Here is a 27,667-nt window from a genome sequence, read left to right as displayed (position 1 = left end):
AGTGAGAGCCATCTGTTAAAGCACTTGGAAAATTCAACAGTAAGCTGACAATCACATTCCCAAGCTGCTGGATCAGCCAGAAAAGGATTCAGCCCTCAGCTCCATCCCTACAAGTGGCATCTGACTGCAGGAGGTACAGCTGTGTTTCTCCAAGTGATGGAGCTGGAGGAGCTTCCAACCAACGGGAAATCACCACAACCCAAGCAGGACACAAGTGCCACCTGCTCTGCTTAGCAAAGCCCAGCTTTTTTCAATGCCTGACAAAGAAGTGGACACTGAGAGGGATTTGTACCCTTGAGGGTCCTCCCTGCCCTTCAGGCACAGAGTGACTGCCCTGGGTTCTGGCCAAGGAAATCCCAGGATGAGCTGCTCATCCCAGCTGTGCTATGTCATACTCTGTTTAAAACCAGCCCACAGGTGCTGTTTTGTGGAGGGGACCAGGCCCAGTGACCGTGAAGACTGTGGAGGTTATAATTTTGTACATGCCAAAAATATTTCTCCAGCCCACCCCCTGCAGATTTAATCACAACCAGAGACGAAAACACCCGATTCGGGGTGGATTTGCACCTAAACGTGAATACTCTGCCCAGGGAGGATGTGCTGTTCATTGCCATTTGCCAGGTGCAAAATAAGCCTTTCTGTGACTCCCGTGTTATTGAAATGTCTGGCTGAAGGCAGGGAGAGCAGGGCTGAACTGCGGGTGCAGCACGGAAGGGGTTAGAGTGATAAGCCCGCGGCTCCACGTGGAACAAAGCTGGCATTTCAGGGGGGAGACAATGGATTGTGCTCTCTGTGTGCAGTTCAGTCATCCATCGGGCTCTGGGGCTGAGGTCACCCACCCAGCCCTGCACTGCAGCATCACTGGCCCAGCCAGCAAGGAGCAGCCAAACAAAGAGGAGCTGAGTCGGCAGGAGCGGGACGGCCCCTGGATGGGGAAGGGCTCCGTGGATGGGGAAGGGCTCCATGAAACAGCTCCCAGAAAACGCCGGGCAGTCCATTCCGGGACACTGCTGCAAATCCTTCTGAATAAGCATTTTCCCTGACAGCACATCTTAGCACTTTGCATGGCCACTGGTCACACTCAATTCCTGTCTCGCATCCCAAACAATAATTACGGGCTTGGCCTGGTTTTGTGGCTGGCTGATAGGATTTGCAAAGCAAGCGTGCAGGCTCCAGCCCAAAGGATGCAGGAGCTGCCATCCCTCTGTAAATCATCTGTAAATATTTTCTCCAGCAGCAGCTCCGTTTCCTTTGAAGCATTAAAAGGATGGCAGGTCTAACATGGGCACGTGGCTCAAAGCACACCCCAGGCACACACACACACTCTTGGTTTAGGCTGGGCTGGGTTTTAGGCCACGAAAAGAGGAGGCTCAGTTTGTCACCTGTGCTGTTTTCTGAGAAATGGGCTTTAATTATGTCACCAGCAACTGGGAAAGCTGAGCTCTGTGTTGCAGGGTGGTGCTGTGAGTTCCTCTGCTTGTTAGGGGAAGGTACAGGCAGGCAGGGAGTCCTGGAATGGGTTGGGTGGGAAGGGACCTTAAAAGACCATCTCATCCCACCCCCTGCCACGGGCAGGGACACCTTCCACTTGCCCAGGTTGCTCCAAGCCCCTTCCAACCTGGCCTTGGACACTCCCAGGGATCCAGGGGCAGCCACAGCTTCCCTGTGCCAGGGTCTCCCCACCATCACAGCCAGGAATTCCTTCCTGATATCCCATCTAACCCTGCCCTCTGGCAGTGAGAAGCCATTCTCTGTGTCCTGTCCCTCCATGCCTTGTCCCCAGTCCCTCTCCAGCTCTCCTGGAGCCCCTTTAGACCCTGCAAGGGGCTCTCAGCTCTCCCTGGAGCCTTCTCTTCTCCAGGTGAACCCCCCCAGCTCTCCCAGCCTGGCTCCAGAGCAAAGGGGCTCCAGCCCTGGGAGCACCTCCATGGCCTCCTCTGGACTCACTCTAACAGGTCAATATTTTTCTCATGTTGGGGGTCCCAGATCCCAGTGAAGGATGAGGTACAACCCTTCTGGCTGTGCAGGAGGTGCTGGGAAGTGAAGGAGAGCTTGTACTGGGCACCAAAGTGGTTGTTCCCTGCTTTATTCTGAAAAAAATTGGGTGTGAGCTGGTATGGGTCTGCTCCATCACCACTGCTCCATCAGCTCTGCTCCATCAGCACCATTCCATCCCACTGGTCCATCCCCACTGCTCTACCCCACTGTTCCATCCCACTGCTCCATCCCACACCTTTCAGAGCTCACCAGGTTCAGCTGCACCCCAGAAGTGCCCTAAGGTATGGGATGCCCTGCAGCTGCCCATGAACCTCCTCCAACCAACCCCCCAAGCACTTTGGAGGGTCTGGGACATGCCTTTCCCAGGCAGTGGTGGTGCCCTGGCAGTGCCACCACACACACCACCGTGACCTTGTGCCGCGGGGCAGAAAGAGACGGGAGCTTTGGAAGTTTTACCCACCGGAATCTCCAACCCCTCCCAGCTGGCTGCTCAAGGAAGCTATTAAAGATGCAGCAGGCCTTCTTCACGCTCCCTGCATCCATCATCCCCTCCTGGCTGGGTTCAGCCGGTCTCCGTCGGTCCCCAGCCCCACGAGCAGTAAATAATTCAGGGTGAACTTCTGTTCTCCTTGTCGTGTAACAGGAGTGGAGATGTTTGGAGCTGGTTGGGAAGGGGAAATGTCTGTTTTGTGGGAAAAACTGCACTGCTGGCCTTTTGCTGAATTTAGCAGAGGAACAGAGCCTGGTGATACCCTGGAGAAGGGAAGGCTCCAGGGTGACCTGATTGTGGCCTTCCAGTGCCTGAAGGGAGCCTGCAGGGAAGATGGAGAAGGAGTTTGGACAAGGGCCTGGAGGGACAGGACACAGGGAATGGCTTCAAACTGACATACAGTAGGGATAGATGGGATACTGGGAAGGAGTTCTTGGCTGGGAGGGTGGGGAGGCCCTGGCAGAGCTTGCCCAGAGAAGCTGTGGCTGCCCCTGGATCCCTGGAAGTGTCCAAGATCAGGTTGGATGGGGCTTGGAGCAACTTGGGATAGTGGAAGGTGTCCCTGCCCACGGCAGGGGTTGGGACTGGGTGAGCTTCAAGGTCCCTCCCCACCCAAACCATTCTGGGATTCCATGACAGTGGGACCCAGAGGGAAGGGACCTGTCCCTGTCCCAGTCTGCCTGTCCCTGCCTGGCACAGCTCAGGAGCAAAGCAGTGACTTGTCCCAGTGTCCAGCTCCCAGCAGGCTCACTGGGAAGCTGAGGAACTCCAGACTGATATCCCTGTGCTCCCATGGAAATGCTTTTGCTCCCCTGAAAATCTGTCAGCTGGGACTGGTGACCCTCAACCCAGGACCCACCTCAAACAGGCCCTGAGGGGTGGGGACAGTCCCAAACTGTCCCAAACCTTGGAGAACATCAGCCTGTGACACCAGGTACCCCCTAATGACCCTGCACACCCCGTGGGACCAGCGAGTCCTCACACTCAGCACCCCCCACCCCATCTCCCCACGCTCAGCGAGCAGTGGGAGCGTTCCCAGCAGGGCTCCCACTCCACACATCCCCAACTGCCAGGGATGCAGACATGGATATAGGCAACTCTTTCACTTGGCAGATGCCGAGGAATCCCTAAATTTAAAACAAAAGCCAGGAGAGGCCACAGTGCCACCCACTCTGTGTCCATGGAGCATCCCAGGGGCACCAGCTACACGGGAAGGGGGGGCAAGGAGAGCTCAGCATTGTTGGCTGCAGTGTGACATCATTGAGGGGAGCTGGTGACACTGGAAAACGTGATTTAAAGGTCTGGAAAAGGTGTTTCCAGGGGCTGCACAACTCTTGTTCTGGCAAATTCTCCCCCCTCCCCTCCCGCCTTGCTGGGAGACAAATGTTATTAATCAGTCCCGTACATTGAAATCCATATTTTTTTCTCAGGAGTTCTGAAACCCATTTAAGGCCTCTAAACAGCTTCTATCAGCTGAAAAAATTGAATTAGTTTTATTCCTCTTGCCCAAGCATCCTCGGGAGCTCTTTGTCAGGAGCCTTTGGTGGGAAAACAATGGGAACTTGTGCGGCGCTTGTGTGCGGAGCCTGCGTGGAAGCACAGGGAGCTGTCCTCCTGCCCGGGGACAATGGCTGGCATTGTCCCACGGGTGGCCTTTGGAGCCAGGAGCCAGCTGAGGGCTGAGCTACAGCCCCTCCATCGCCGGGAAAAGCGGAGAGAAGGATCCCCTGGCAGTTCTTGCATCTCCTCCAGGCTCGGTCTCCATCTCACCGCGCCGCTCTGCGCTCACACAGCAGCTTTATTAAATATTGACTCCTTCCCTCCTGCTATTTTCTGCTCCATTATCTCAGTTTCATCAGCATTTGCAATCCCTCGCCTTGCTGGGAATTCCAAAGTTGTGTTTTGTCTGCTTGCCTTCCTGCCAATAAATCATGGACGAGCTCCTGGCCGGGCTGAATCCCACCAGAAAACAACACTCGGGTTGTGTTTGATCACAGGGAGATGAGCAGGAACATGGAGATCCCATGGATGACCCCAGGGGTCACCACCCCAGTCTGGAAGTGGGGTGTCCTCCAGCTCCAGGTGTTCCTCTTTACATCCCAGTGCTCCCTGGGGATTCTCCATCCCAGCATTTGCACCTTGTTTTAAACTCAGTTTACCTGGAGGGGGGTTCACCTGGAGGAGAGAAGGCTCCAGGGAGAGCTGAGAGCCCCTTGTAGGGCCTAAAGGGGCTCCAGGAGAGCTGGAGAGGGACTGGGGACAAGGGATGGAGGGACAGGATACAGGGAATGGCTTCCCACTGCCAGAGGGCAGGGAGAGATGGGATATTGGGAAGGAATTCCTGGCTGTGAGCGTGGGGAGGCCCTGGCCCAGGTTGGGCAGAGAAGCTGTGGCTGCCCCTGGATCCCTGGAAGTGTCCAAGGCCAGGCTGGATGGGGCTTGGAGCAACCTGGGCTAGTGGAAGGTGTCCCTGCCCCTGGCAGGGCTGGAATGGGATGATCCCTAATGTCCCTTCAATCACTATTACTGTATTTATTGACCTACAAACCTTTGTGTACTCAACTGATTTTGTTTGTTCTTCCCTTTCCTTTCATACCTGCAGTGATTGTAAATGAAACTGAAATGTTGCTAGGAAAAAAAAAGGAAAATTCCAAGTTAGGGATCAGCCTTCAAGTTCTGAGAATTCCCTTAAAAACGGGGAAAGGACTCACAGCAAAATTCACCCCCAAAGCAGCAGAGTTGGTTTCAGTTACACAGAGAACTTGCTCCTTAACAGGAATTAAAAGTAGCACTGTAAAACATCCAATCATGGATCACACAATGGTTTGGGTTGGAAGGGACCTTAAAGCCCATCCAGTGCTACTCCTGCCACAGGCAGGGACACCTTCCACCAGCCCAGGTTGCTCCAAGCCCCGTCCAACCTGGCCTTGGACACTTCCAGGGATCCAGGGGCAGCCACAGCTTCTCTGGGCAACCTGGGCCAGTGTCTCACCACCCTGTAGCTTCTTATTTTCCTTGAGAAAACCGGTCTCAGAGAGCAGCCCATGGGTTGGTTTTTTATTCTTTTTTCTCTTTATTACAGTAAACCCCCTCTCTGTCTCCCAGGCAAGGTCAGTGCTGGTGTGCTGCAATCAATAACCTCTTGTTAAGTGTGCCCTGCTCAGCTCTCACACAGGGGTTATGGTTGCTCTACATCTTTATTATGAATTAAACTTCCCCTGCCACTGCTGAGCCAGGAGCTGGCTATTTTTTAAAGCCTCTCCAGCTTTAGGAACATTATATCACATCACCTGGAACTGCAGCTCGGGATCCATCTGGAAGTGCTGAGCATCGGGGAAAATGAGGGTTCATAAACCAAGCTTTTCCCTCCAGAGATTCTTCCACAGGTAGATAAGTAGACACTGGTTCAGGAGAATTTAGGAACGACTCGGTCCCAAACTTCCAGCTTGTTGTGTGGAGATTTTGGTGACAAACAGACCAAAGAGCTCGAGCAAAGGCTGAGATGTCTCATTCTCCAGGGAAATTCCACACGTGCTCGTGGCATGGAGCCCTTGCAGAGCTGGTATGGTCATTAATCCTGCTGTCTTTCCTGGTGGCATCACCTGGTGTGAATTGTCCAGGTGCCTGGGATGAGCTCTGGGAATTGCACATTGTGTAGCTGCTTATTTAGTTTGAATAAATAAACGTAAAAACAAAGCTCTCGTTCATGAATTTTTATCCCAGAATAATTTCTTAGCCTTGTGTGAGCCAGCTGAGTCCCGTTTTTATTTAGCAGTGCTGCCAGGCTCGTTCTGACATTTGCAAACGTTGACATCCCAGTTACAGACAACAAATTGCTTCAAAATCCTCTTATTCTCTTGAAAGAATTCCTTCCTTTGCACTCCAGCATTGATGTCAAACAGTTGCTGTGGGTAAGGATGGCTAATTTCATTAAAAACTTTGCAAGGCTGTTTTTGACCTGAATATGCCTCATAGCAGGATTTGGAGCTGCCTTTGGCTTCCTGCCGAAAGCCAAGCCAAGGAATCCAGTTTGCCCTGCAATTATCCCAACCTGTCCCAGGTATTCGTGGCTGGCAGCGGCTCCCGGGCCCTGACCGTGTCCCTGTGTCCAGAGGGATGCAAAAATCCTGAGGGGTTTTGCCCTTGATTCAGAAAAATGAGACTCCTGAGCGCTTCCATGGTGGGAATTACTGACTGGGAAAATGCTGGAGTTCCTCCTCTTGGAGGAAGGTTTCTGTCGCAGGTAATTCCCAGCTGGCAATTTGCTGCTGGGAGAGAGGAGGATCCTGGGCTGGAAACTGTCGCCAGCTCACTGTATCCTGACCCTCCTCTGTTATCAGTGACACTCCACTGCTCCCTTATCTCACAGCAGTGTTGTGAAGCTTAATTAACTAATTAATCTCTCAAAGAACTGTGATAGTTTTAGATAAAAGACCCTGAGCAAAGTATTTATTACCGGTCCCTTCACTAGAGACAATAACGCTGTTATTGACTCCCAAGGGCTCTCTGGGGTTTAAACCTTGGTTTATTAAGGATATTGCAAGAATTTTAGGCTTTTGACAGAGCAGTTGTACGGAATTCTGGGCTGTCCCTGGGGTAACACCTTCTCCAGTGCCTGTGGAGCAGGAATCCACACCTTTGGCATTGCTCAGGGTCACTGATATTCCATGGGCAAGGTGGGGTCTAATCCAGGACTCCCCATCCCAGTCATGGATGTATTATGTCTTTTTTTTTCTCATTAGAATGAGCACATTCAATTAGTGGTGGGTTTAGAGCACACACAGAGAAAAGCTTCCTGTCACTTCCCTGGATTTCCACTGCAGGGTTGCGTGTGCTGCCACACAGGATTCCCAGCGAGCTGTGCCTCTGGCACGACTGCCATCCCAGAGGAAATAAATTCAGGAATGGTCATTTTCTAAACAATGATGCTTATCTTCTTGCTTTCTCCCCCAAAAAATTAATCTTCAGGTTGAGGAGAGACAGCAGTAAGAGTGTTGTGGTGAAGGCGACAGCTGAGTGAAAATCGTTCTTCCCTGGAAGGATAATCGAATGTTAATAGGAGACAGTGGGATATGGATTGGTGAGGGTGACAGGAGGGAATCAGGTCTTGGAGTGGGGTCTAACACAGATGTAAGAGCAGGACAGCACAGTCACCAAACGGGTCAATGCCATCTCCTGGGATTTTCTCCGAACTGGAGGGGGGTACTGGGGGCCAGGCTCGTGTTTCCTGCACGGTCCCTGCACACCCAGGGACCATTCCCAGGGTCAGTGTTTGGCCACCACGACGCTGACATAATGCTGGAGAGGATCTGCAGGGAATGACGAAGAAATGGGGAATAGCACCTGAAGAGTGGGCAGGTTTGATATGCTTTGGAGGATGATCCCCTGATTACGCCCAGGCAGCATCACTGGCTTGGTTACGGATATGTTGGGGTGGTGAACCTATGGAGACCAATCCCCTCATTGTCCTGATCTCAGCCAAAGGGATGTGGGCTTCGGGGGCACCCTGCAAAGCCCCTCGGTGGGGCAGAAGCTGCCCTGCTGCTCCAAGCCAACAGGCCCCTGTGGCTGCAGTGTCAGCCCCATGCTGGCACCACAGGGGGTGCAGAGAGATCATGGAGTCCCAGGACGGTTTGGGTTCGAAGGGACATCAAGGATCATCCAGTTCCAACCCCAACCTTCCACTAGCCCAGGTTGCTCCAAGCCCCATCCAACCTGGCCTTGGACACTTCCAGGGATCCAGGGGCAGCCACAGCTTCTCTGGGCAACCTGTGCCAGGGCCTCCCCACTCTCCCAGCCAGGAATTCCTTCCTAATCCCCAAGGCAGGGGGGGCCTTGGCCGCACGAATCCATTCCCCGAGTCCTGCCCCTCCATCCCTGCCCAGCGCGGCCGCTCGGCCAAAATGGAGGCGGCGGGGTCACCCCCACCGCTGCCCACCCTTCCCCATCCCCTTCCCACCCTTTCCCCATCCCTTTCCCACTCCTTCCCCGCGTCCCTCCCCCGGCGGGCGGCGGGACTACGAGTCCCATGGCGCCGCGGGCCGGGGGCGGAGCGGGGCTTTGTGCGGGCGGCATGCGGGGGAGCCGCAGCCCGGGCTGGAGCCGGAGCAGGAGCCGCAGCCGCAGCCGGAGCCGGAGCGAGCCCGCCCCGGGGGGAGGAGGGCGAGGGCGGCGAGCCATGACGGGCGGCGGCGCCGCGAAGCGCCGGCGGTGGTAGAGAGAGAGAGAGACAGAGAGAGAGAGGAGAGAAGAGCAGAGGAGAGAAGAGGAGAGGGAGCCCCGAGCGCGGAGCCCGCGGGGCAGCGCCGAGGGGCCGCCATGGGCAACGCGGGCAGCGTGGACGCGCAGCACACCGAGCTGCGGGCGCACCCCGTGCCCCTCAAGCTGCCCATGCCCGAGCCCGGCGAGCTGGAGGAGCGCTTCGCCGTGGTCCTGGTGAGCCGGCGCCGGCCCCATTGTCTGCGGGCGGCGCGGAGCGGGGCGGGCCGGGGGGGGGGGGGGGGCAGCGCCGAAAAGTTGGAGCGGGAGCGGCGGCCGGGCACAGGTGGGGTGGGCTCGGCCCCCCGCCCGCGGGACGGGGCCGCGGCTCTTTGTCTCGGGAGCCCCCCGAGAGCCGCCCCTGGCCGAGCCCAGGCGGAGCCCCGGCCGGTTCGCCCGGCGCCGGCGGAGCGCAGCCCGCGGGCGGGGGCGGCCCCGGCGGGGCTGGAGCTGCGGGCGGGGATCGGCCCGGCCCGGGGGAGCCCCCCGGGACACCCCAGGCCTGTCCCCCCCCGGTCCTGTGACCCACCCGGGGACACCCCGGTCCTGCGACCCCCCAGGACACCCCGGTCCTGTTCCTCCACCCGGGGACACCCCGGTCCTGTGACCCCTCGAGGACGCCGCCGTCCTACCCTCCCCCTCCCGGGGAGCCCCCTGTCCTGCCCCCCGGAGACACCTCGGTCCTGTCCCCCCACCCCCTCCATCCTCCCCGGGGACACCCCTGTCCTGCTCCCTCGGGGATACACCTCGGTCCTGCCCCCCCCACCAGCGGGGACACCCCGGTCCTGTCCCCCCTGGGGGCACCTCGGTCCTGTTTCTCCCTGGGGACATCCCGGTGCTGCCCCCGCGGTGTGCGCGGGGCACGGGGGTCGGTGCTGGGCTGGGGGTTCGTGTCAGCGGGACGGGCTAGGTGTTTGGGGTCAGCAGGACGGGCTGGGTGTTTGGGATCAGCAGGACGGGCTGGGTGTTTGGGATCAGCAGGACGGGCTGGGTGTTTGGGATCAGCAGGGCTGTGCTCCCCTGGGTGCTCCCCGGGCGCCGCATCGCGCAAACCTCCCGCTCGCTCTCAGGCACCCGAGCAGCGCGACCCGGGTATCGCGACCCGGGTATCGCGACCCGGGTATCGCGACTCGGTTGTGGCGCCCCGTCTCTTTCTGCCATACCCTCCCGACTTGGAGCCCCGTTTCCGTGCGGAGCAGAGCCGGGGGAGGAGGGCGAGCGGTCCCATGTGCGTGCCATGCCCTGCGCTCCCTGTAGTGCCAGGGGAAGCCCGGCCAGGAGAGCTGCTGCCGGAGTAATTCCCGTCGCACATCCCAGGGCAGCCCCCCCCCCCGGTCCGCGAAACGCTTCCCGGCGCTGGGCGAGGATTCGCGAACTGGTGTGCGCTGGGGATTATTTCTGGTTAGACCCAATTAGATTATCATGTCTAAGAAAAGAATAAGCCTATTCAGTCAGGAACCCCCACTGACGAGCCAAATGGCGAGTGAGATGTTACGATTATTAGGCACAGTGGAAAAACCTTGATGTCGTGTTGCTCCTGTCGGGAAAGCCGTGGCGGTTCTGCGGATGGGAGATGCTCCTGCAGGCAGCACACGGCTCAGAATCGGGTCTGGATTCATCCTAACCTGCCGCAAGAGTGTCTGGCTTGTTTTGCCTGCGTGGTCTGGTGGGAGAAAATCAGTGGGTTCGAGTTGGGACTGATTGATTAGATCAGTCAGAGGCAGAGACATCGTCTGGGAGAGCGTTAGAGACGTGTAACGTAAATATGGGAGATAACAGGGCCGTGCCTGTGATTTCCTGAGGTACTTGAAAGGAGGAGATGGCCTCTGGTTCTAAAGATGGACTTGAATAAAGGCTCAGAGGGTGAGTGCTGTAGCCTTGCTGGAGGGAGAGGCCATGCAGAGGCACAGTCTGTACAAATGGGGTGTTGGACGGTTTGCTCCCATTGATTCCTTCTCCCATTGGGAGAAGCTGCAAGGTGGGGCTCCAAAAATCACCTTCATCCCGTCCTGGAAGCCAGCCAGGGATGGCTGGTGGTGTTTGCAGCTTCCAGGAAATCTCTGAGCGGTTCCTGAAGGAATAAACTCCCTGGCTGTTACTGTTTTGCTTTCTCTGTGACTCTGAGGGAAGGATGACTGTGCCACTGGTCAAACCCTGGAGTGGGGCAGACAGGAGGGCTGCAGGGATTGATGAGAAAGGAATGGTGAGGGGAGAAAGAACGAGGGATGTTTTCTGTGGGGATGGTGGATTAGTCAGGAGATGTGAGTATGAAGAAGCTGAAGGTTATAGGACTAAATCTCACCTTCTTTACACGCTGTCTTAAGAAATTAGCCTGGCACCGGCATTGCTGGCACACTGGGGAGCCCTGGTGAGGTCCTGGAGGGCTTTGCTGACAGTGGCAATTCTCGTATCACTAACGAAATTTCCAGGACTGTTTGTGACGTTGATGAACACGAGGCTCAGCTGAGTGGCTCGTGCAGGTCTGGAGTCATCGTGCTGAGGGGTTTGTTTCCAGTTCTGTGTGCCAGGATCAGGTTGTGCAGGAAAGGTTCCTCCTGTGCAGCCTCACGAGTGTGTTTGGAAGTTTTATTCTTCCCCCCCTCGTGCAGGACAATGAGCCATCACCCTCCAAAACATGTCCCTGGCCACGAGTGCTGTGATAGCAACTTTTTTTTTCCCCACTTTGAACACACTCTCTTGAGCTTCTCCAGGATCTCTGTGGTCCCTGCAGCCAGGGGATGATGTGCCTGGAGGTGATGGATGAGCGTGCCAGCGTGCATTGTTAGAGGAGCTGGTCTTGAGGAAGGGCTCTGGTGAGGTGGTTTGTCACCTCAAACATGCAGAGTCACCTCTGGGTAGCCTCGCTCTTCGAGGTGTATCCACTGCAGGAGGTGATGGGCAGTGCCCCAGGTCACACTTTTTGGGTGAAGCTCTCAAATTTCACTGTGTTCCCACAGTGTGTCCCAGTGCCGTCGGCGTTCCCGAGGATGTGCTGAGCCCATGTGAGGGACGGTGGTGCCAGGCCTGGCTGTGCCACACCTCTTGGCCTGCTGGACAAATAACACGAGAGGGGTTTCCTGTGGATCTGGATCTCCTGGTGCTGTTTTTGGCACTGCTGTGGTAAATGTGCTTCCATGGCTTGTGTGCTGTGTGGAGTCTCCGGTGGTGAGGCCTAGGGGTGTGTGTTGTGTTTGATGGGATGTACTTCAAGGAGGAAAATGTGGAGGATAACCCAGGAGAGATCCAGCTTTCTATCTGTAAGCTGCTGATGTGAATAGTCTCCCTTTCCTGTGAAATAATTCCCTCAGTCTCAGGTTTACCCCGGAGTGTGTCATTGCCACCACGTGTCCCAATGTGCCCGTGAGGGCTGATGGATAAACTGAGATCTGGATCCCAGAGCTGACTCTGAGCTTTCCAGCACTAGCACGTGCCTGCAGGGACCTGCCTTCCCCAGGATGCTTCCTTTTCCTCCTCAGCCTTGTGGGATGTTTTCCTGGCTTTATCCTACGGACACGTGGGGCGTAAACCCTGGATTCTGGTGTCCTGCTTTGCTGCCGAGAAAACCATCACTCAGCAAACCAAGTGTGCCAGGAGCATCCCTAGACATGATGGCACCACTGTTCCCTGTGGGAAGCTGGGATCCATGGGGGTGAATTCCAGGCTCCCAGCTCCTGCAGCAGGGTGGTCTCTCCCTGATCCCATAACGGGGTTGCACGTTTGCAAACGCCACGTGGTTTGGAGGAGGCAGCCAGGCCGGAGTTGGCAGGGGAAATCGGTGCCTAATGAGCTGTGATTGACATAATTTGACTGCTGGATTACAAATCTGCGGTGAGGTTAACAGGAAATATCCTCTTACCCCCTCCAAGTGGGATTTCATGTACAAAGGAGGCTTCTGTGCCCGCTGCTGCGGGCTGGAGGGATGGGGCTGAAGGCTGAGGGGAGGTGTTTGCCATCCTCAGTGTAACGTGAGGGCAGGGCAGCCACTCTGGTTCTGCTCGGGGCACTCAAGGCTTTGCCCATAAGAACTTCCTCCTTCCCCTAGAATTTCCCTTTTCATGGTGGATTTTGTCCAGCATCGTTTTCCACACCGGTGAGGGCAGTTTGAGTGTCTCCTGCTAAAGAATTCGAAGGCTCAGTGTGAAAACTCTAATGTTTCCCAGCTGTTTTCCATTCCCCTTCCTGGTCCATCAAGTATATTAGGCTTTGTTTTATAATATAGATGGTTTAGGGTCTGCAAATCATTACAGAGCAGGACATGGCTGCAGGGCATGTCTGTGGGGTAGGACGAGTTCCCTCCTTTGGTAGAGCTGGTGGGGCACTGGATTCCTTGTTGTAATTCCTAAATTTAGGAGAACTTGGGATGGATTTCAGTGGAGATCCTGAAATACCTGAGACTCCCGTATCAGGTGTGATTTGTGTTGGTTTGGTGGAATTTGAAGGCAATACTGTGGAAGCTGAGAGACACTGAACTAGGTTTAGGAATCTTCAGGAAAAGGAGACTTCTAAAATTCAGCCCTGTTGGGTTTCCTTGTTCAGGCCCCGGCTCTGACAGAGCTACTGGGCTCTTCCTTAAGGTTTCATTGCAATGATTTGGGCAATGACACCTTTTAATGAGGAAACAGTCCAATAAATCCCACTGTTAAATACATGTATTTCAGAGGGAGGGAGCACTGGGTGGTGACACTTGTGCCCAGCTGCTGTGGCAGCCAGGAGGTGGCATTTGTGTTTCCACCCAGACGTCACAGGAAAATTATTTTTATTAAACTAATTTTTCATTTTGAGAGTCTGGAACATGAGGTCTGAGGTGAACAAAAACAGCTCAAACAACTTATTGAGGTGGAACCCCCCTGCCTTTACCCTGAACCTGCACCACCAGTGCACTGAACCTTAATCAAACATCTTTATCGACTCCCTTAACCTTGTGTGCAAGATAAAAGGGGTTTTTATTATTTTTATTTTGTCTTCACAAGCGAGGTCACGCAAAACTTGGCCCTGAGGTGTGAAGTGTTCTCTTCTTCTGTGCTGCAGGATGTTGGTGATTTTGGGAAAGGACTTGAGAGGTGCAGAATGAAATTCAGAGTTTACAGGATGGTCTGAAATAAAACAGTAGCTGTTGGGTAGTTTTCAGTTGATGACTGAATGACTTGGAGTGACTGGAGTCAGCCTGTATCTTTAATTTAAAAATAAAATCTGCATGAAAAGGTGTTAAAGTCCACAGGAACTTCTCCCCTCCAAATAGCAAAACTCAGCAGAAACAAACTGAAACTGAAATGTTTGATTTGTTGTGTTTGTTTCAAAAGGACTTGTTGTTGTTTTTTTTATATTTTTTGCATCATTCCACAAATATTATAAATTATTTAGGGAACTTTTTAAAGACTCCAAGTCCTTTTTAAAATAAAATATCCCTCTGAAGGTGTGCAGGGTAATTATCAGCCTGTGCTTATGGGGCTGCTTAAGAGAAGGGGAGTGTTTTTTCCCTGCTGGAATTCTGGGAGCTCCTTAAAGCTGCCAGAGGGACTGATCTGGTGCTTCATCTGAGATCAGCACCACCCCTGTTTTTAGCAGGGTTTGAACTTGTTCTCATTTTGAGGTCAGCACCTGCTGAATAAAATAATTTCTCTTCCCAGTCTGTTGGAAAAGGTGTTTTAAATCTGTCACCTTGGTCTGGCACTTCATAGCCAGGGGAGTGAGTGACCCTGCAGGAGGAACTGGGTTTATTTGCCTCATTATTTCTGCCTTGGAATCCCTCCTAAAGTGAAACCAAGCTCTGACATTTCCCTTTCTGATCTCTGGTTTGGTCGTTGGGAGGTTACTGAGAGCCAAACCTTTCCCCCCAAATGCGTTTTTAGTTTTGAGCTTTCAGCATTTCTGTTCATTTACCAGGCTGTTGCTCAGTGGCTGGGAAGTGAGGATGAATGGTGCCCACTGTTCTGGTCAGGAGTGGAAAATCCCTGGGATTGATTGCAGTTTTGCTTTTGCTTTTCCCCAGCCCCTGGTCAGTGTGATGCTCCCTCTGGGCAGCAACTCCCTCTGGGGAGTTTGGTGCCACTTACACTGGTCATGGAATGGTTTGGAAGGGAGCTCAAAGCCCATCTCATTCCACCCTTCCACCTCCCACTAACCCAGGTTGCTCCAAGCCCCGTTCAGCCTGGCCTTGGACACTCCCAGGGATTCAGGGGCAGCCACAGCTTCTCTGGGCAACCTGTGCCAGGGCCTCCCCACCCTCCCAGCCAGGAATTCCTTCCCAATGTCCCATCTCTCCCTGCCCTCTGGCAGTGGGAAACCATTCCCTGTGTCCTATCCCTCCATCCCTTGTCCAGAGTCCCTCTTCAGAGGGACTGATTCTCATCCCATGTTTAGGGCCATCACTCAGAGCTCCATGACCTGCTCATGGAAGAAGGGTTCCCATGTTCCAGCTGTACATTTAGAACCAGAACAGAGCAGGGAATGCCCTTGGGACTCAGGTTTTACAGTAGTACAACCCATGGATTGATTTCCTAGAATCCCAGGCTGGTTTGGTTTGGAGGGGACATTAAGGATCATCTCATTCTACCCTTCCACCTTCCACTAGCCCAGGTTGCTCCAAGCCCCATCCAGCCTGGCCTTGGACACTTCCAGGGATCCAGGGGATCTCCAGGCAACCCAGACCATTCTGGGCTGGATTGGGTCTGGCAGGGAATGCTGGCACCCCGGGCTGTGCCCGGAGCAGGCCGTGGAGCAGCACGTGCTCGCGCGGGGCAGGAAGCGAAGAGCTCTGCTCAGCACGAGGAAATGAATTATGCAAAACATGCTAATGCAGCAACACTTCAGCACCAGTTTATTTTTAAGCATCTGGGCTGCCTCTTGAGTTTGAATTAAGCTCTCGATGATCAGGATCAAAACACTTCCCGGTGCAGGAGGCCACGGAAGGGACGTGGTTGGTTTGCCCGGTGCCCTTCGGGTGCCGTGTCCTCGGAAGGTGAGGTGGCAGCAGGAGGATGGAGCTGTGGGTGGAACGTGCCCTGCTCCACAGGGTTTTCTCACCGCTGGGAGATGTAAATATGATTTTTCTTTGGCAACCAGAAGATTGGACCTTGAAACTAGCAGGCCAGTTGGAAGTGTGCTCCCGGGCAGTGGTGGGACCAGCTGATCCAGCTGCTGGAAGGTTTCCATGGCCAGCAGCGTGCAGCAGCCACATTTGAGACAAACTGAGCTGAATTATTGTTTGTTTTCTGTTTGGAAGAGTCCGTTTGGGAATTTGCTGTGGGAAATAAGTGACACCAACTCCCTCCATTTGATTTATAATTGGGTTAGAAGGAGGTCTCTGGTGTGAGCCTCCAGCAGTGAGGAGCTGCAGCATCATGGAGCCGAAGGGCTCAGGTTGGTCAGGTAACAGCACCTGCAGCTGCTGGGGCTTAAAAAGAGTCATTTCCCTTTTATCACATCCTGCTGATTGCAGTTCTGAAGGGTCAGTATTGTCAAACAAGCAGATTTTCGTGCCTTGGCCTTCACACCCTGACACCAGTTGACCGTGGAGGGGACAATTCTTGCCCACACAGAACTGTCACTGGGAAATGCCGTGTTCCCAGTTATTCCCGCCAAGGGCTCCAGTTTAGGCTGGATCTCAGGGAAAGGTTCTTCCCCCAGAGGGTGGTTGGGCACTGACCAGGCTCCCCAGGGCAGTGGGCACAGCCCCAAGGCTGCCAGAGCTCCAGGAGGGTTTGGACAACGCTCTGAGGGACAGGGGTGGATCATTGGGGTGTCTGTGCAGGGCCAAGGGTTGGACTGATGATCTCTGCGGGTCCCTTCCCATTCAGGATATTCCAGGATTGTATGATCTGCAGGTCCATGATTTGCACCCCTGTTTTAACTGAGTGTTGTTTCACTTGCACTGATTGTTTTGCCCACGATCATCTGCTTTTTAACTTTAATAACTCGAGATGCACAACGTTACATATGGATATATTGGAAAACAAAAGCACTAATTTGTCCCAGGCTTTGTCTCTTCCTAAAATAGTGCCTTTCACAAGTGTTTCATTGCTTAAAGACTTGGAGAATGTATAACTTGTGTATGCTGTGCTATAACATGCTGCAGAAACTCAACATGTGTTGGTTTTCAATTTGCTGGGGGATCCCTCAACAAACCAAGCGTTTGTGTGCCGTGACTGCGCAGCGTTAAACATATATTTGGGGAGGATATTCATAAAGCAACATAATGGTGGCATTGTGTTGGAGATGAATGGTCTTCTCATGAGTGCTGGGCGCTGTGAGGACCTCCAGGACTCTGCACTGCTGCTCTTGAGAGCGACGGAGTGTCCTGGATCATGAGCTGGAAACGTGCCCGGCGCTTCCCGACGGCAGCGTCGGAGAGGCAAGTGGGGACACCTCGGCACTGCCACCCTGGGAACGGTCCTGCCAGGGGCTGGGCTGCTCTGGGGACAGCCTGCTCTGGGTCCCAGGGAAAAGCCCACGTCAGAAAAGTCCACAGGAAAACTCCTGGAAGTTGTGACTTCTCTTGTCACCTTGTGTGATGGGCACGGAGCAGGGTGAACCATGGAGGGGTGGGACAAGGGGGAATGGCTTTGAGCTGGAGGAGGGCAGGGTTAGATGGGATATTGGGAAGGGATTCTTGGCTGTGAGGATGGTGAGGTGATGGAATGGATTATCTAGAGAAACTGTGGCTGCCCCTGGATCCCTGGAAGCGTCCAAGGCCAGGTTGGAGCAACCTGGGCTGGTGGAAGGTGTCCCTGCCCATGGCAGGGGTGGGACTGGATGGGCTTTAATGTCCCTTCCCACCCAAACCAGTGTGGGATTCTGTAACTGTGGCCCCCTGCCCTTTCAGAAGCTGTATCCCTGTGGTCCAGGGGCAGAAGTGGTTGGTGATGGCAGCAGGAGCCCACAGGGCTGCCCTTGGTGTCTCCAAAATTCCTGGACACCTCTGGCCACTCTCACCTACGTGGGTGTTGGTCAAGGGCAGAAGTTCCTCCCACACAGAATATTCCAGAAGCATATGAAGAAAGTTTAGATTTTTCAGTGTATGTTGGGGTGTTGTGGGAGATACCTTAAAAAATACAAGAATTTGTGTTTGTTCATGGTTTGCCTTTTTTTTTTTTTTTTAGATATACATTATTTGGTCAGAAGTCATTTACTATAAAAGGACTTGGGGCGACTATAGATTGTACATCTGTTACTTGTTTGTCTGCAAAATGACTGTACAGTTGAGGCCAAAAGCAGAGAATAGAGGGTTGTACAAGTTGGCAAAGTTGCTGAAGTCTTTCAGAAGCCAGTAATTACAATGAAGAAGCAAATTGTTCAGTGCAGGAACTCTGGTTGTTCGTCCCTCTAACGCTCTGGCACGTCCCTCTGTGATCCCTCTTGTCCTGCTTTCCAAAGGGCACACAAATGACATGGATCTACCTGGGCTGGATCTGCAGGCAGGGGAAAGGAAAGGTCTGGGGAGTGATGGAGGTGACTTGGCTGAGTTCGTACAGCAGCTTTTCCCAAAGATTTCCCATAATTTAGCGTGTTTGGGAGTGCTTCAAAGGGCTTTCTGCCCAGCTCTGAGCCCTGCAAGCACGGACGGTCAAATAAATTAACTATCACAAATATTTAACTTAAAGCCTGGTCAAATAAGAGCTTTGATGTTTCACTTGTGTGTGTGGGGGAAGCCTCTGTGCGTCTGTACACTCTCACACCTTGGGTGAATTTGTCTCTTCTCTCAGACATAAGAAGCCTGAAACTGGAAATCTAAATAATTACGTTCCACCCCCAGGGGCAGCAGGTTGAAATATGGGGTTGGTTGGAAACGGGGCACACGGAGTTTTACTGGGGAGCTGATGGAAAGCAAATGGCAGAGAGTGGTCACACCTTGGGGAATTGTGGGCTTGGATGTGCCATCCCTCCAAAAAGCTTTGCCTGGCAGGTGATTTTTCCTCGCGTGGTGTAAGTGTTGCTTGGTGGCCATCGACTCTCCAGGAGCCAATTTGACACGGTGATAATGATGAAAGTGCACCATGGATTGAGCCAGGAAGTGTTTGGGTTTAATCCTTGGGTGATAACGTCTGTTTACAGGTGGCTGGAATGAATTGTGAGTTGTCTCGTCTAAAAATTGCAGCTTCCTAAAATAGTGTGGGAGTTGTCGTGTCTTCCCAGGGATGTGCGTGTGTGAGCACAGCTCTGCTCCTGTCACAGCTCCAGGTACAAATCCCGTTCTCTTGATCACGTAAATGAAATATCTGAGCGTGGCAAACGCACGCTGTTCTCTCTGGTAAATAAAACAAGAACTTTTGTGCTTTACGGTTTTTATCCATGAATTTTTTACGAGCCTCGTGGTGCCGTGGAGGAAGGAGAGGAGTGGGATGGGCTTGGAGCAACCTGCTCTAGGGAAGGTGTCCCTGTCCCCAGGGAATGAGATGATCTTTAAGGTCTCTTCCAACCCAAACAATTCCATGATTCTGTGACTCTTATGATTTTATGCCTGAGCAGATGAATGTTGTGCACAAAACACTGCAGGAAGGTGTTTTTCTTTTAAAATTTTGGTTTTTAAGTCCTTTTATGTGAGAGCCTGTAGTACCTGGGATGGTCAACAGTGTTTTCCTTGTACATGAGAAGGGAGAGGTTCAGCTGACTTGGATCAAGTGGCAAAGGAGTAGGAGAAGAGGAATTTAGGAAGCTGAGTCTCAGCCTTTGTACGGATTAAAGTGAAGTGACCTTTCGGATCAGGTTTACAGGCTCAGGGATGTGACTGGTGACCTTTCCTGCAGCGTGGGGCATCTCTGGGAGAGGCAAAGCTTTGGTATCATTCCCACAACATCCAGCCCTCCCTTTATTGGCCATCTCTTGGTATGTGAGCAGGAGGTGTTTTCCAGGAATAAATCTGTGTGTATTCCTGCAAATCCAGGCTGTTGTTCAGAGCAGAAGGCAGGTGGGCTTTCTCCGTGCTAGGGAAGGATTTTGACAGATTTAAGTGCTTCGATTAGAACATAAAATAAATTGTGCAAGAGTTTACATGAGCTGAGTCCTTCCCTGTTTAGCAGCAGCGAGGGGGTTGCAAATGAATTCCTTGTTTCACAGAGCAGGGCAGGAAAACCGGCTCAGTTTTCAGGTGCTGATAGTGCTCCTGCATCCTTGGATGAAGCAGATCCAGTGTGTCCCGAGCTGGATTTGCAGGGAAAAGGAAGAACTCAGATACCTACAAACAAAAATTGATTAAGCATGAAATTCTTTTCTGGCAGTGAATTCGTGGTTGGCTCAGAGACAAAAGGTTGCACAACTGAAAAGGAAAAGGAATTTTACTTGGAAAGCTCAAAGCTATTGTTTGTTTGGTTTTGCTCGTGTTTATTTTCTGTCTGGTGGCAAATCTTTGTTAAAGGTGAATTATCCCTTCTGTTCAGCAAGTGGAGTGAAAACAGCCCAGATGCACTTGTGAGGCATTCAGTAAATGGTTAGAATTGTTGGGATTGTTGTAGGTGCTCGGAGGAAGTGGTTGGTGATCCTCGAGGTGCAATAACCTGTGTAGAGCAGGGTGTTACTTGTACTTCCAGTGTGAAGCACAGCTCTTGTGTTGAAACAACCCAGACAGCACATAAATAAATATATGGATGTGTAGATACATCGGAACATCAACAATAATACCTGTTGTAATATTTCAAGTTTAACCTACAGGCTTGTTCGGGTACATTCTCCCAGCTGCTGCTGTGCCAAAACATTTCACAGGACAGGTGCACAGGGAACAAACCACCTCTTTAACACTGGAAAAATTCCTCTTTGGGTTTATTCTGCCTTCAGAAATGGTGTGTTTAGCAATTCCTTTGTGGGACAGCTCTGTGTTGGTGTGTGTTATATCTGGTGGCTCACGGGAGGGTCGTGTTTTGGTGCTTTGATGGACCCTGAGCACCACAACTTTCTGCAGTGAGGACCTTTCTCCCAAAGACAGCCGTGATAAGCAAAGCTTTGTAGCCAAAACACTGACTGAGGCCTTGAATGGGGCTGTTCTTGCCCCCCCTGTGCTGGGTGACACCACATCCATGGACACTTCCACCTCTGTGGAAGCTCCTTACTCTGAATCTCCAGTGCTCAGTAATGACCGAATTTTGGTTGTGACCAAGTTGCTGCTGCTCAAGGTGCCGAATTCTGGCTGTTTCCTCCTGTTTAAATTAGCAGACATTTTTAGTTTCCAGTTTTAATTTTCTCCTTGTTCCCTCGATCAGCAATTTTTGGGTCGAAACTTTCCTGACAGGAGCTGGAAGCAGCAGCTCTTGCAGTGCACTGTGATAACAGTAGTGATGATAAAGGCTTTAGGCAGTGGTTAGGAGGGAGCAGGTCAGTAGATTTATGGATTTTTCTGGCCAGACTCCATCCCTGGAGATGTCTGTGCTGCTTTTTCCCTCAGGGACTTCTCAGGAGCTGTGCTCAGCCAGGGGTGGGATTTGGTGTTTGTGCCCCTATCACTGCCCCGTTCCTGGCTCCATGGCAGGCAGGGATTGCACATGAACAGGACACTCCAATCCAGACAGGGACTGGACATTCCCAGGACACTTCAATCCAGCTGTGGAAGCACGATGGAGCCTGCCCTGCTCCGTCTCCCCTCGGTTATCTCGGAGGCATTTCGGCCTCCGTGGGAGGGAATGTGGCTGGAGAAGTATCAACATGCCAGGAGCAAATACACTTCATTAGGGAGCAGGGTTTAACATTTTTGGCATTAGTAGGAGGCTGAGCTGTGGTGTTTGTGCACTTGGTGGTGGAGTGAGGGAGGGAGGGAGGGATGGATCTTGTGTGTCTGAGCAGCGGGGAGCAGTCGGACAATCTGTGATAACAATCCATCAGAATGGGAAAGCTGAGGGAAAAGGGGAAAAAACCAAAGAAAAAAAAACCCCAGAGGTTGGGTTTGCTGTCCCACAGCAGCCCCTGACTTGCTGGAGCAACTGTCCCTTCCTGGGATCTGTGCTGGGATGCACAAGAGGCCGGTGTGGCTGTGGGAAGGGATGCCAGGGACAAGGGCAGGGTTGGATGGGATACTGGGGAGAAATTCCTGCTGTGAGGCTGGGGAGGCACTGGCGTAGGTTGCCCCATCCCTGCGAGTGTCCAAGGCCAGGTTAGAGCAACCTGGGAGGTGTCAGGGTTGGAACTGGATGAGCTTTAATGTCCCTTCCAACCCAAGCCATCCTGGAATTCTGCAATTCCTCTTCAGGGGATATTGGAATTTGAGGAAATGGTGCCTTCACTGCTGCACTTGCCTGTCAGCTGAGGATGCCTGTCCTGTGATAAGCCATGGGGTCTGTTAGGCCTCCTTTTTATCATGTTGGGATTGTTTTTACACTCTTCATCCTGATTTTTGTCTGGAGCAGCCTGTGGCTGATCCAAGAGCTGGGATTTCTGAGCACTGTCTCCCTGTTTCTGTCGGGAGAGCCTGGTGGTGTTTGCACACTGCCTTCCTACCATGAATGTTTGGAAATTTTACACAACTCTGATGCCTTTTTTTCTACTCCTGTGTCACATTAGGATCTCTGGAAAACGTCACCAAGTGTTTCAGCTGAACAAGATATGAAAAGACAAGGCCCTTGTGTTAAGGCTGCTTGCCTGCCATTGCTGTTCCCTCAGGATTCATCATCCCCAGGGATGACTGTGGACTCTTCCCAGTGCAGGATTGTAACCCACAGGCATGTCCAGGTGTTAAAATAGTCCCTCAGCTCCCATGCAATGTATGAGCTCCTGTAAATTAAGAAGGTTTTATTTTACTTCAGATAAAACAATAACTGCACTTACAAACCTTCTTTGGGAGCGTTTTACACAGGATTCTTTCCTCCCTTCTCTCTGTTAAGTGCTGAAACTCTCAGCTTACATGAAAATATAAAACTTTCCTTTTAACAGGCAACATCTTTTCCAAAGATTTCCCAGAGCCCCTGCATTGTGGTAGCACCATATTGAGCAGGGCTTATGTTACAGGAATAACCATTTCACTCAGTCATACACGATTTAAGGTCTATGGAGTTTTTTACTGTTCTTTCACTTAATAGTTAAATCATCTGGAAAACATATTTAAGTTTTTACGTGGTGTGTCTTTCCTGGTGTAAAACCAGTCTGAGAGTCAGCAGAAGTTCTCCTCAGTGTGCAGGCCTGGAGTGATGTCCCACCCCAGCGTGGGATACGTCAGAAGCAGCTTAAGAGTTTTGAAAATCTCGTGCCCAATTTCCAGATGATGAGAAATTCTCTTTACCTGGTGAACTCAGACTGCCCTGCCCGAGTTCAGCTGCCCTGAGCTTCCTTTCCAAAGGCTGTCATGTTCTAACAATCCAAAGAATGAGCCCCCAGCACAGGTTTTCCTTGCTTTCTGAACAGATACTCTAACTGAGAACAGGTAGGAGCAGATGTCGTTTCCGGGGCAGGGTGATAAAAAAATCCCAGCCTTTTATTTTACAGCTGGTGTGCCAGGGAATTGTGATTTTACAGGAAAATACAGCAGCTCTGCTTCAACGTGACATGTCCCCTGGCACTGGCTCTGCCTGCTGCTCATGGATCATGGCAGGGCTGGGCCCTGCCTTCCCTGTGCTTCCCTGGGAGCAGGCAGGGAATTACATGGAATTACTTAAGATCCTTAAGTTCCCTTCCCACCTAAACCTGTGATTCCATGATTCTATGGCATCAAGTTTGGTGTAATCAGGGCAATAACTTGCGTTTGGCTGTCAGTGTGGTGATTAAATGCACTTTATCCCTTTATGTGAGAACTCCCCTTTCCTTACAACATCACAGGCAAAGGTAGGATGTTATCCAGTTCCATACCTCGAATCCTCAAAAGATTCCCTTTCAAACATCAAGTCAGTTCTGTTCATTTGTGTATCATTGAAGCTGTGGCTGCCCCTGGATCCCTGGAAGTGTCCAAGGCCAGGTTGGAGCAGGCTGGGCTAGTGGAAGGTGTCCTTGCCCATGGCAGGGGGTGGACCCTTCCCACCCAAACCTGTGATTCCATGATTCTATGGCATCAAGTTTTTGCTGTAATCAGGGCAATAGCTTGGGTTTGGCTGTCAATGTGGTGATTAAATGCACTTTATCCCTCTGTGTGAGAACTTCCCTTTCCTTACAACATCACAGGCGAAGGTAGTTCCATACCTTGAATTCTCAAAAGATTCCCTTTCAAACATCAAGTCAGTTCTGTTCATTTGTGCATCAGGAAGGCAGGAAAACCTCAAATGAGATTTAATAAACTCCATTGCCAGTATTTGTGCATGAGATGAATTGAATAACAGAAAAAGCAGAGCTTTGTTCATGTATCCCCTTTCTTCTTAGGAAATGGGTTTGGAGGCTGGAGTGTGATGGAGACAGTGCTTCCAACAAGGAGAATTTATGCTAATTGACAGCTAATGGATCAGCTATTTTCCAAATAAAGATGGAGAGCAGGCAGCCTTATGTTCTGCTGACTGAAATTGAATCATCTGGAGTCGAAATCCAGGGAGAAACAAAGCACGATCCCATTCAAATATAGCACTGGAGTGCTAAAAAATGCAGGAATTGTGTAGGTTTGGGTAGTTTGACAGTAACACATGAGGCATTTGGGGTGGTCAGAAATTACACTGCCCCAGCTCAGTCATGTTTCACACCAGACCAAAGAGATTCTGACCCTGGAAATGTGTAATTTAAAGACTGACTTCCAGCTTTTCAATAGGGTGTTATTTTTGTCTTAGCACGTGAATATTAGAGCTGGAATTCCACCAAAGTTGTTAAGATTCATGAGGGACAGATGCCTGGAATGGGTATTAAATGAAAAGGCTTCATATTAAATGTTGGTATTTAGGGGAGAGTTCTGCAATCTGTTTTCTGGGAGGTGATGCAGGAAAAGGGGTCCAGGGCTGGGGGAGGAGCTGGGAGAGAAACCTTGATCCAGGGAATTAATGGGAGCCAGGGAAGCACAGACTTTTGTTCTTCCTTCATGCTTTGCTCAAACCTGAACCTGAAGACTGAGGAGTTGAATTCATCCACCCTCAGTCCCACTGGAGCCAAGGTGGTTGGTGAGCCCTGTGTGGATCCTGCAAATGCTCCTCTTTTGGGTATATTCTGTATATTCTCCTCCCTTGGCCACCTGCCTTCCAGAGGTCCTTTCCCTCTCCCTCTCTTGTGATTCCTTCAGCAGCTTTGTATCCTGTAGCTGCCTCCTTTTGTCTGGAGAGCTACTTTTCCATAACTTAATCCTCGTCTGCTTAAATCAGTCCAGGTTTTTTATTATCCCCTGGTTGTCCCTGTTCAATATTCCTCAGGTTTACTTGCCCGTCCCTTAAGTAGCTTAGGGATAAAAATGAGGATCATTTTCTAGTAATTTCCTGGGTTACTCAATTAAGTTTTAGTTGTTCCAGTAATTCAGTGTGGGGTTATTTATAGCACAATCAGCTGTGGAGTCTCAGAGGAGCCTGGAGAGCTCCGGCTCGCTTGGCTCCGTGGATGGGAAGGAGCAACCACACGTTCCTGGCAGGAATGAAGGGACAGTTGTGACTTGATTCATTGAATTAAAAAGTGGTTTGAGTTGGAAGGGACATTAAGGATCATCGAGTGCCACCCCCAACATGGGCAGGGACACCTTCCACCAGCCCAGGTTGTTCCAACCTGGCCTTGGACACTTCCAGGGATCCAGGGGCAGCCACAGCTTCTCTGGGCAACCTGGGGCAGGGCCTCCCCACCCTCCCAGCCAGGAATTCCTTCCCAATATCCCACCTAAATCAACCCTCCTTCAGCTTCAGACCATTCCCCCTTCTATCACTCCACGCCCTTGTCCAAAGTCCCTCTCCAAGGGATTTGCTTCTTCCAGGTGCATCTGGGCCAATGAGCACAAAATCCAATATATTTCCCCCATTTACAGCAAAGCCTCAGCCTGTATTTTCAGGATGGGCTGGTGTTGTGCTGGGAATTAGCTGGGAACAGGAATTAGCAGGGAAAGCTGCTCTCCCCTGTACCATTCCCAGGACTGGCTCTCATTCCCTTTTGCCAAGAGACCTGGTTGGAAACCAAGTTAAACCCAGCCTAAGGAAGCGTGGCTCTGGCCCGCAGATGTTTGGGATGAATCGTTGCTGCTCGTCTGTCTGTCTCAGCTGGGGTTAAATCCCAGGCTGTGGAAAATCCAGCCGGGCTCTTTATTGCCTCGGAGTTGAGCCGGAGCCATGGATGCTGTGGGATGAGAGCTGGAGCACCCAACAGCTGCCTGAGAGAGCAGCACAATCTGCACGGGGAGGAGCCTGAATCACCACCACAGAAACACAGCTTTGTGGGTTCTTTTTTCAGCTAGTTCTGAGCAGGGCTTGTCTTCTCCAGGATTTCCAGAAGATTCAAATGTGAAGGAATGAGTAGAAACACTGCAGGCAATACTTTTCCCTGCTTGGAAATCTCCCCGGTTTTCTGATTTCCTGATTTCCCTGCTTGGAATTTAGGAGGAATCTCCCTAAATTTCACTGAGTGTAGGAGCATTAATGACACAGGACAGTCAAAAGGAGTAATGATAATTTTTTCTGGTCAGTGATTTAGGATTGGAAAAGCTTAGGAATCCTAAAATCCTGGATGTTTCCGGGCTCTGTCAGTGCTCACATTTCCCTGATGCTTTTGAGTCTCACCTGCTCTTTAAGGACTAGGTAGGTCTTTAAGTCAGGCCTTTGTCCTTGACTGCAGGAATAGATGCATAAATATCATCATATTTAATCCAGAGTGGATTGAATAATACTTTTATTATGGCAGGAGTTGAGAACATGGTAAATGGGGATAATTAACACAATCGAGTGGGTGTCCCTACAAAAATAATTCCAGCAAATGTTTTTAATATGGGGTAAAACACACTCTATTAATTTTATTTTTTCAATTCCTTGAGCCTTCTTGCCAGCAACCCCAAATTTAGGCTTATCAGTGCAAAATGCTCCTTACTGAGAGCTGTTTATCGACTTTGCACTGGAATAAATTGTAATAAAATGTAATAAATCATAGGTTTTGGCAGTCATTGCTTAAACCCAGCTCTGCAGCAAGGATTCAGCACCACAGCCTTGTTTATGGAAGCAGTTCTTGGGGAAGATGGGACTCAACTGGTTAATGGCAAAGTAAGAAAAACTCAGGGCTGGAGAGGGATGAGATGCAGTGAAAAGAGAAGGCAGTATTTTAAATTATATTTATTTATTGAAGCTTTATGTGGTCTGGCCTGTTTGCAGAGATGTGGAGCACTGGGAGAGACTTGGCTGAAAGGTGCTTTTCGTGGATGTGGAAGGTGCTAATCAGGAAAATGGAACTTGTAAAGTAAATTAATTTAATTACCGTTCAGATTTTCTGCACAGAGAGGGAATAATCAAAGTAATTCCCCTCAGCTGGAGCACGACATGGATCACCATCTCAGGGCATGCAGTGGGTTAGGGGTGGGCACCCCAAGAGCACCTGAGTTTACAGGGTTCCTGTACTCTGGGGTGTATTTTGCTGTGCTTCAGCCACTTTGGGACAAAATTCCCCCCTAATTAGGCTTTATTTCCCATCTGTTCCTGGAGCCCTCTCTAAATCTTCCTGTGCTCCAAACCCTCCTCCAGCTCCAGGGAGATCCTGGCTCGCTCTCAGCCCTTTTGTGCCGTGGAACAAGAGCTGAACAAGCTGGTGGTGGGTTTTCATCCCTCCGACCTGCACAGGCGGGTTTGGGTGGACTTAATAAATGAGTTTATTTGGGCAAGAAAAGGCCTGAGAGACACACATGACAGCGAGTTAACAAACAGCTCCTGAGCACAAAGGCCTTTTTCCAGCCTCAGACTCCGTGGCTCTGGCTCCCTGTGCTGTTTGTGAGGTGCCAGGGCTCTTTTCTCTCCCTCTGCCCCCTTTGAAACTCAGGTTTTGTCCTCAGAACCAACTCTCACACAACCAGTGCTTTTGGGGTACCTGCTGCAATATTTCTCCAGGTGGGGATTAGGCTGCCTGAGCAACTTGGCCTAAGCACAGGGGGGA

The 27,667-nt window shown here is 51.6% G+C and overlaps 1 protein-coding gene and 1 long non-coding RNA gene across 10 annotated transcripts in view; one reads left to right on the top strand and one right to left on the bottom strand.

Annotated features, from left to right (window-relative positions):
- The first annotated feature begins 8,645 nt into the window (after positions 1-8,645).
- The window catches only part of FMNL2 (formin like 2), a 122,773-nt gene continuing 103,751 nt past the window's right edge, over positions 8,646-27,667 (top strand). For 8 of the 9 annotated variants that reach the window (XM_027656197.1, XM_027656202.1, XM_027656201.1 and 5 more), the window contains exon 1: positions 8,807-8,923. In XM_027656197.1, the coding sequence (XP_027511998.1) occupies positions 8,807-8,923 (117 nt within the window). Of the gene's footprint in view, positions 8,924-27,667 lie in introns of all 9 variants that reach the window. The other variant, XM_027656195.1, reaches the window with a different exon arrangement.
- On the bottom strand, positions 10,224-11,166 carry LOC113953247. The gene is made up of 2 exons (XR_003529807.1): positions 11,049-11,166; positions 10,224-10,409 (listed from the first exon to the last, which is right to left on the bottom strand). It is a non-coding gene; the product is annotated as an uncharacterized LOC113953247 (long non-coding RNA).

This window comes from Corapipo altera, unplaced genomic scaffold (assembly GCF_003945725.1).
Source record: "Corapipo altera isolate COAL_440 unplaced genomic scaffold, ASM394572v1 68, whole genome shotgun sequence".
In the NCBI taxonomy this organism is placed as follows: Eukaryota; Metazoa; Chordata; class Aves; order Passeriformes; family Pipridae; genus Corapipo; species Corapipo altera.
This window is presented reverse-complemented; position numbering and strand designations above follow the sequence as displayed.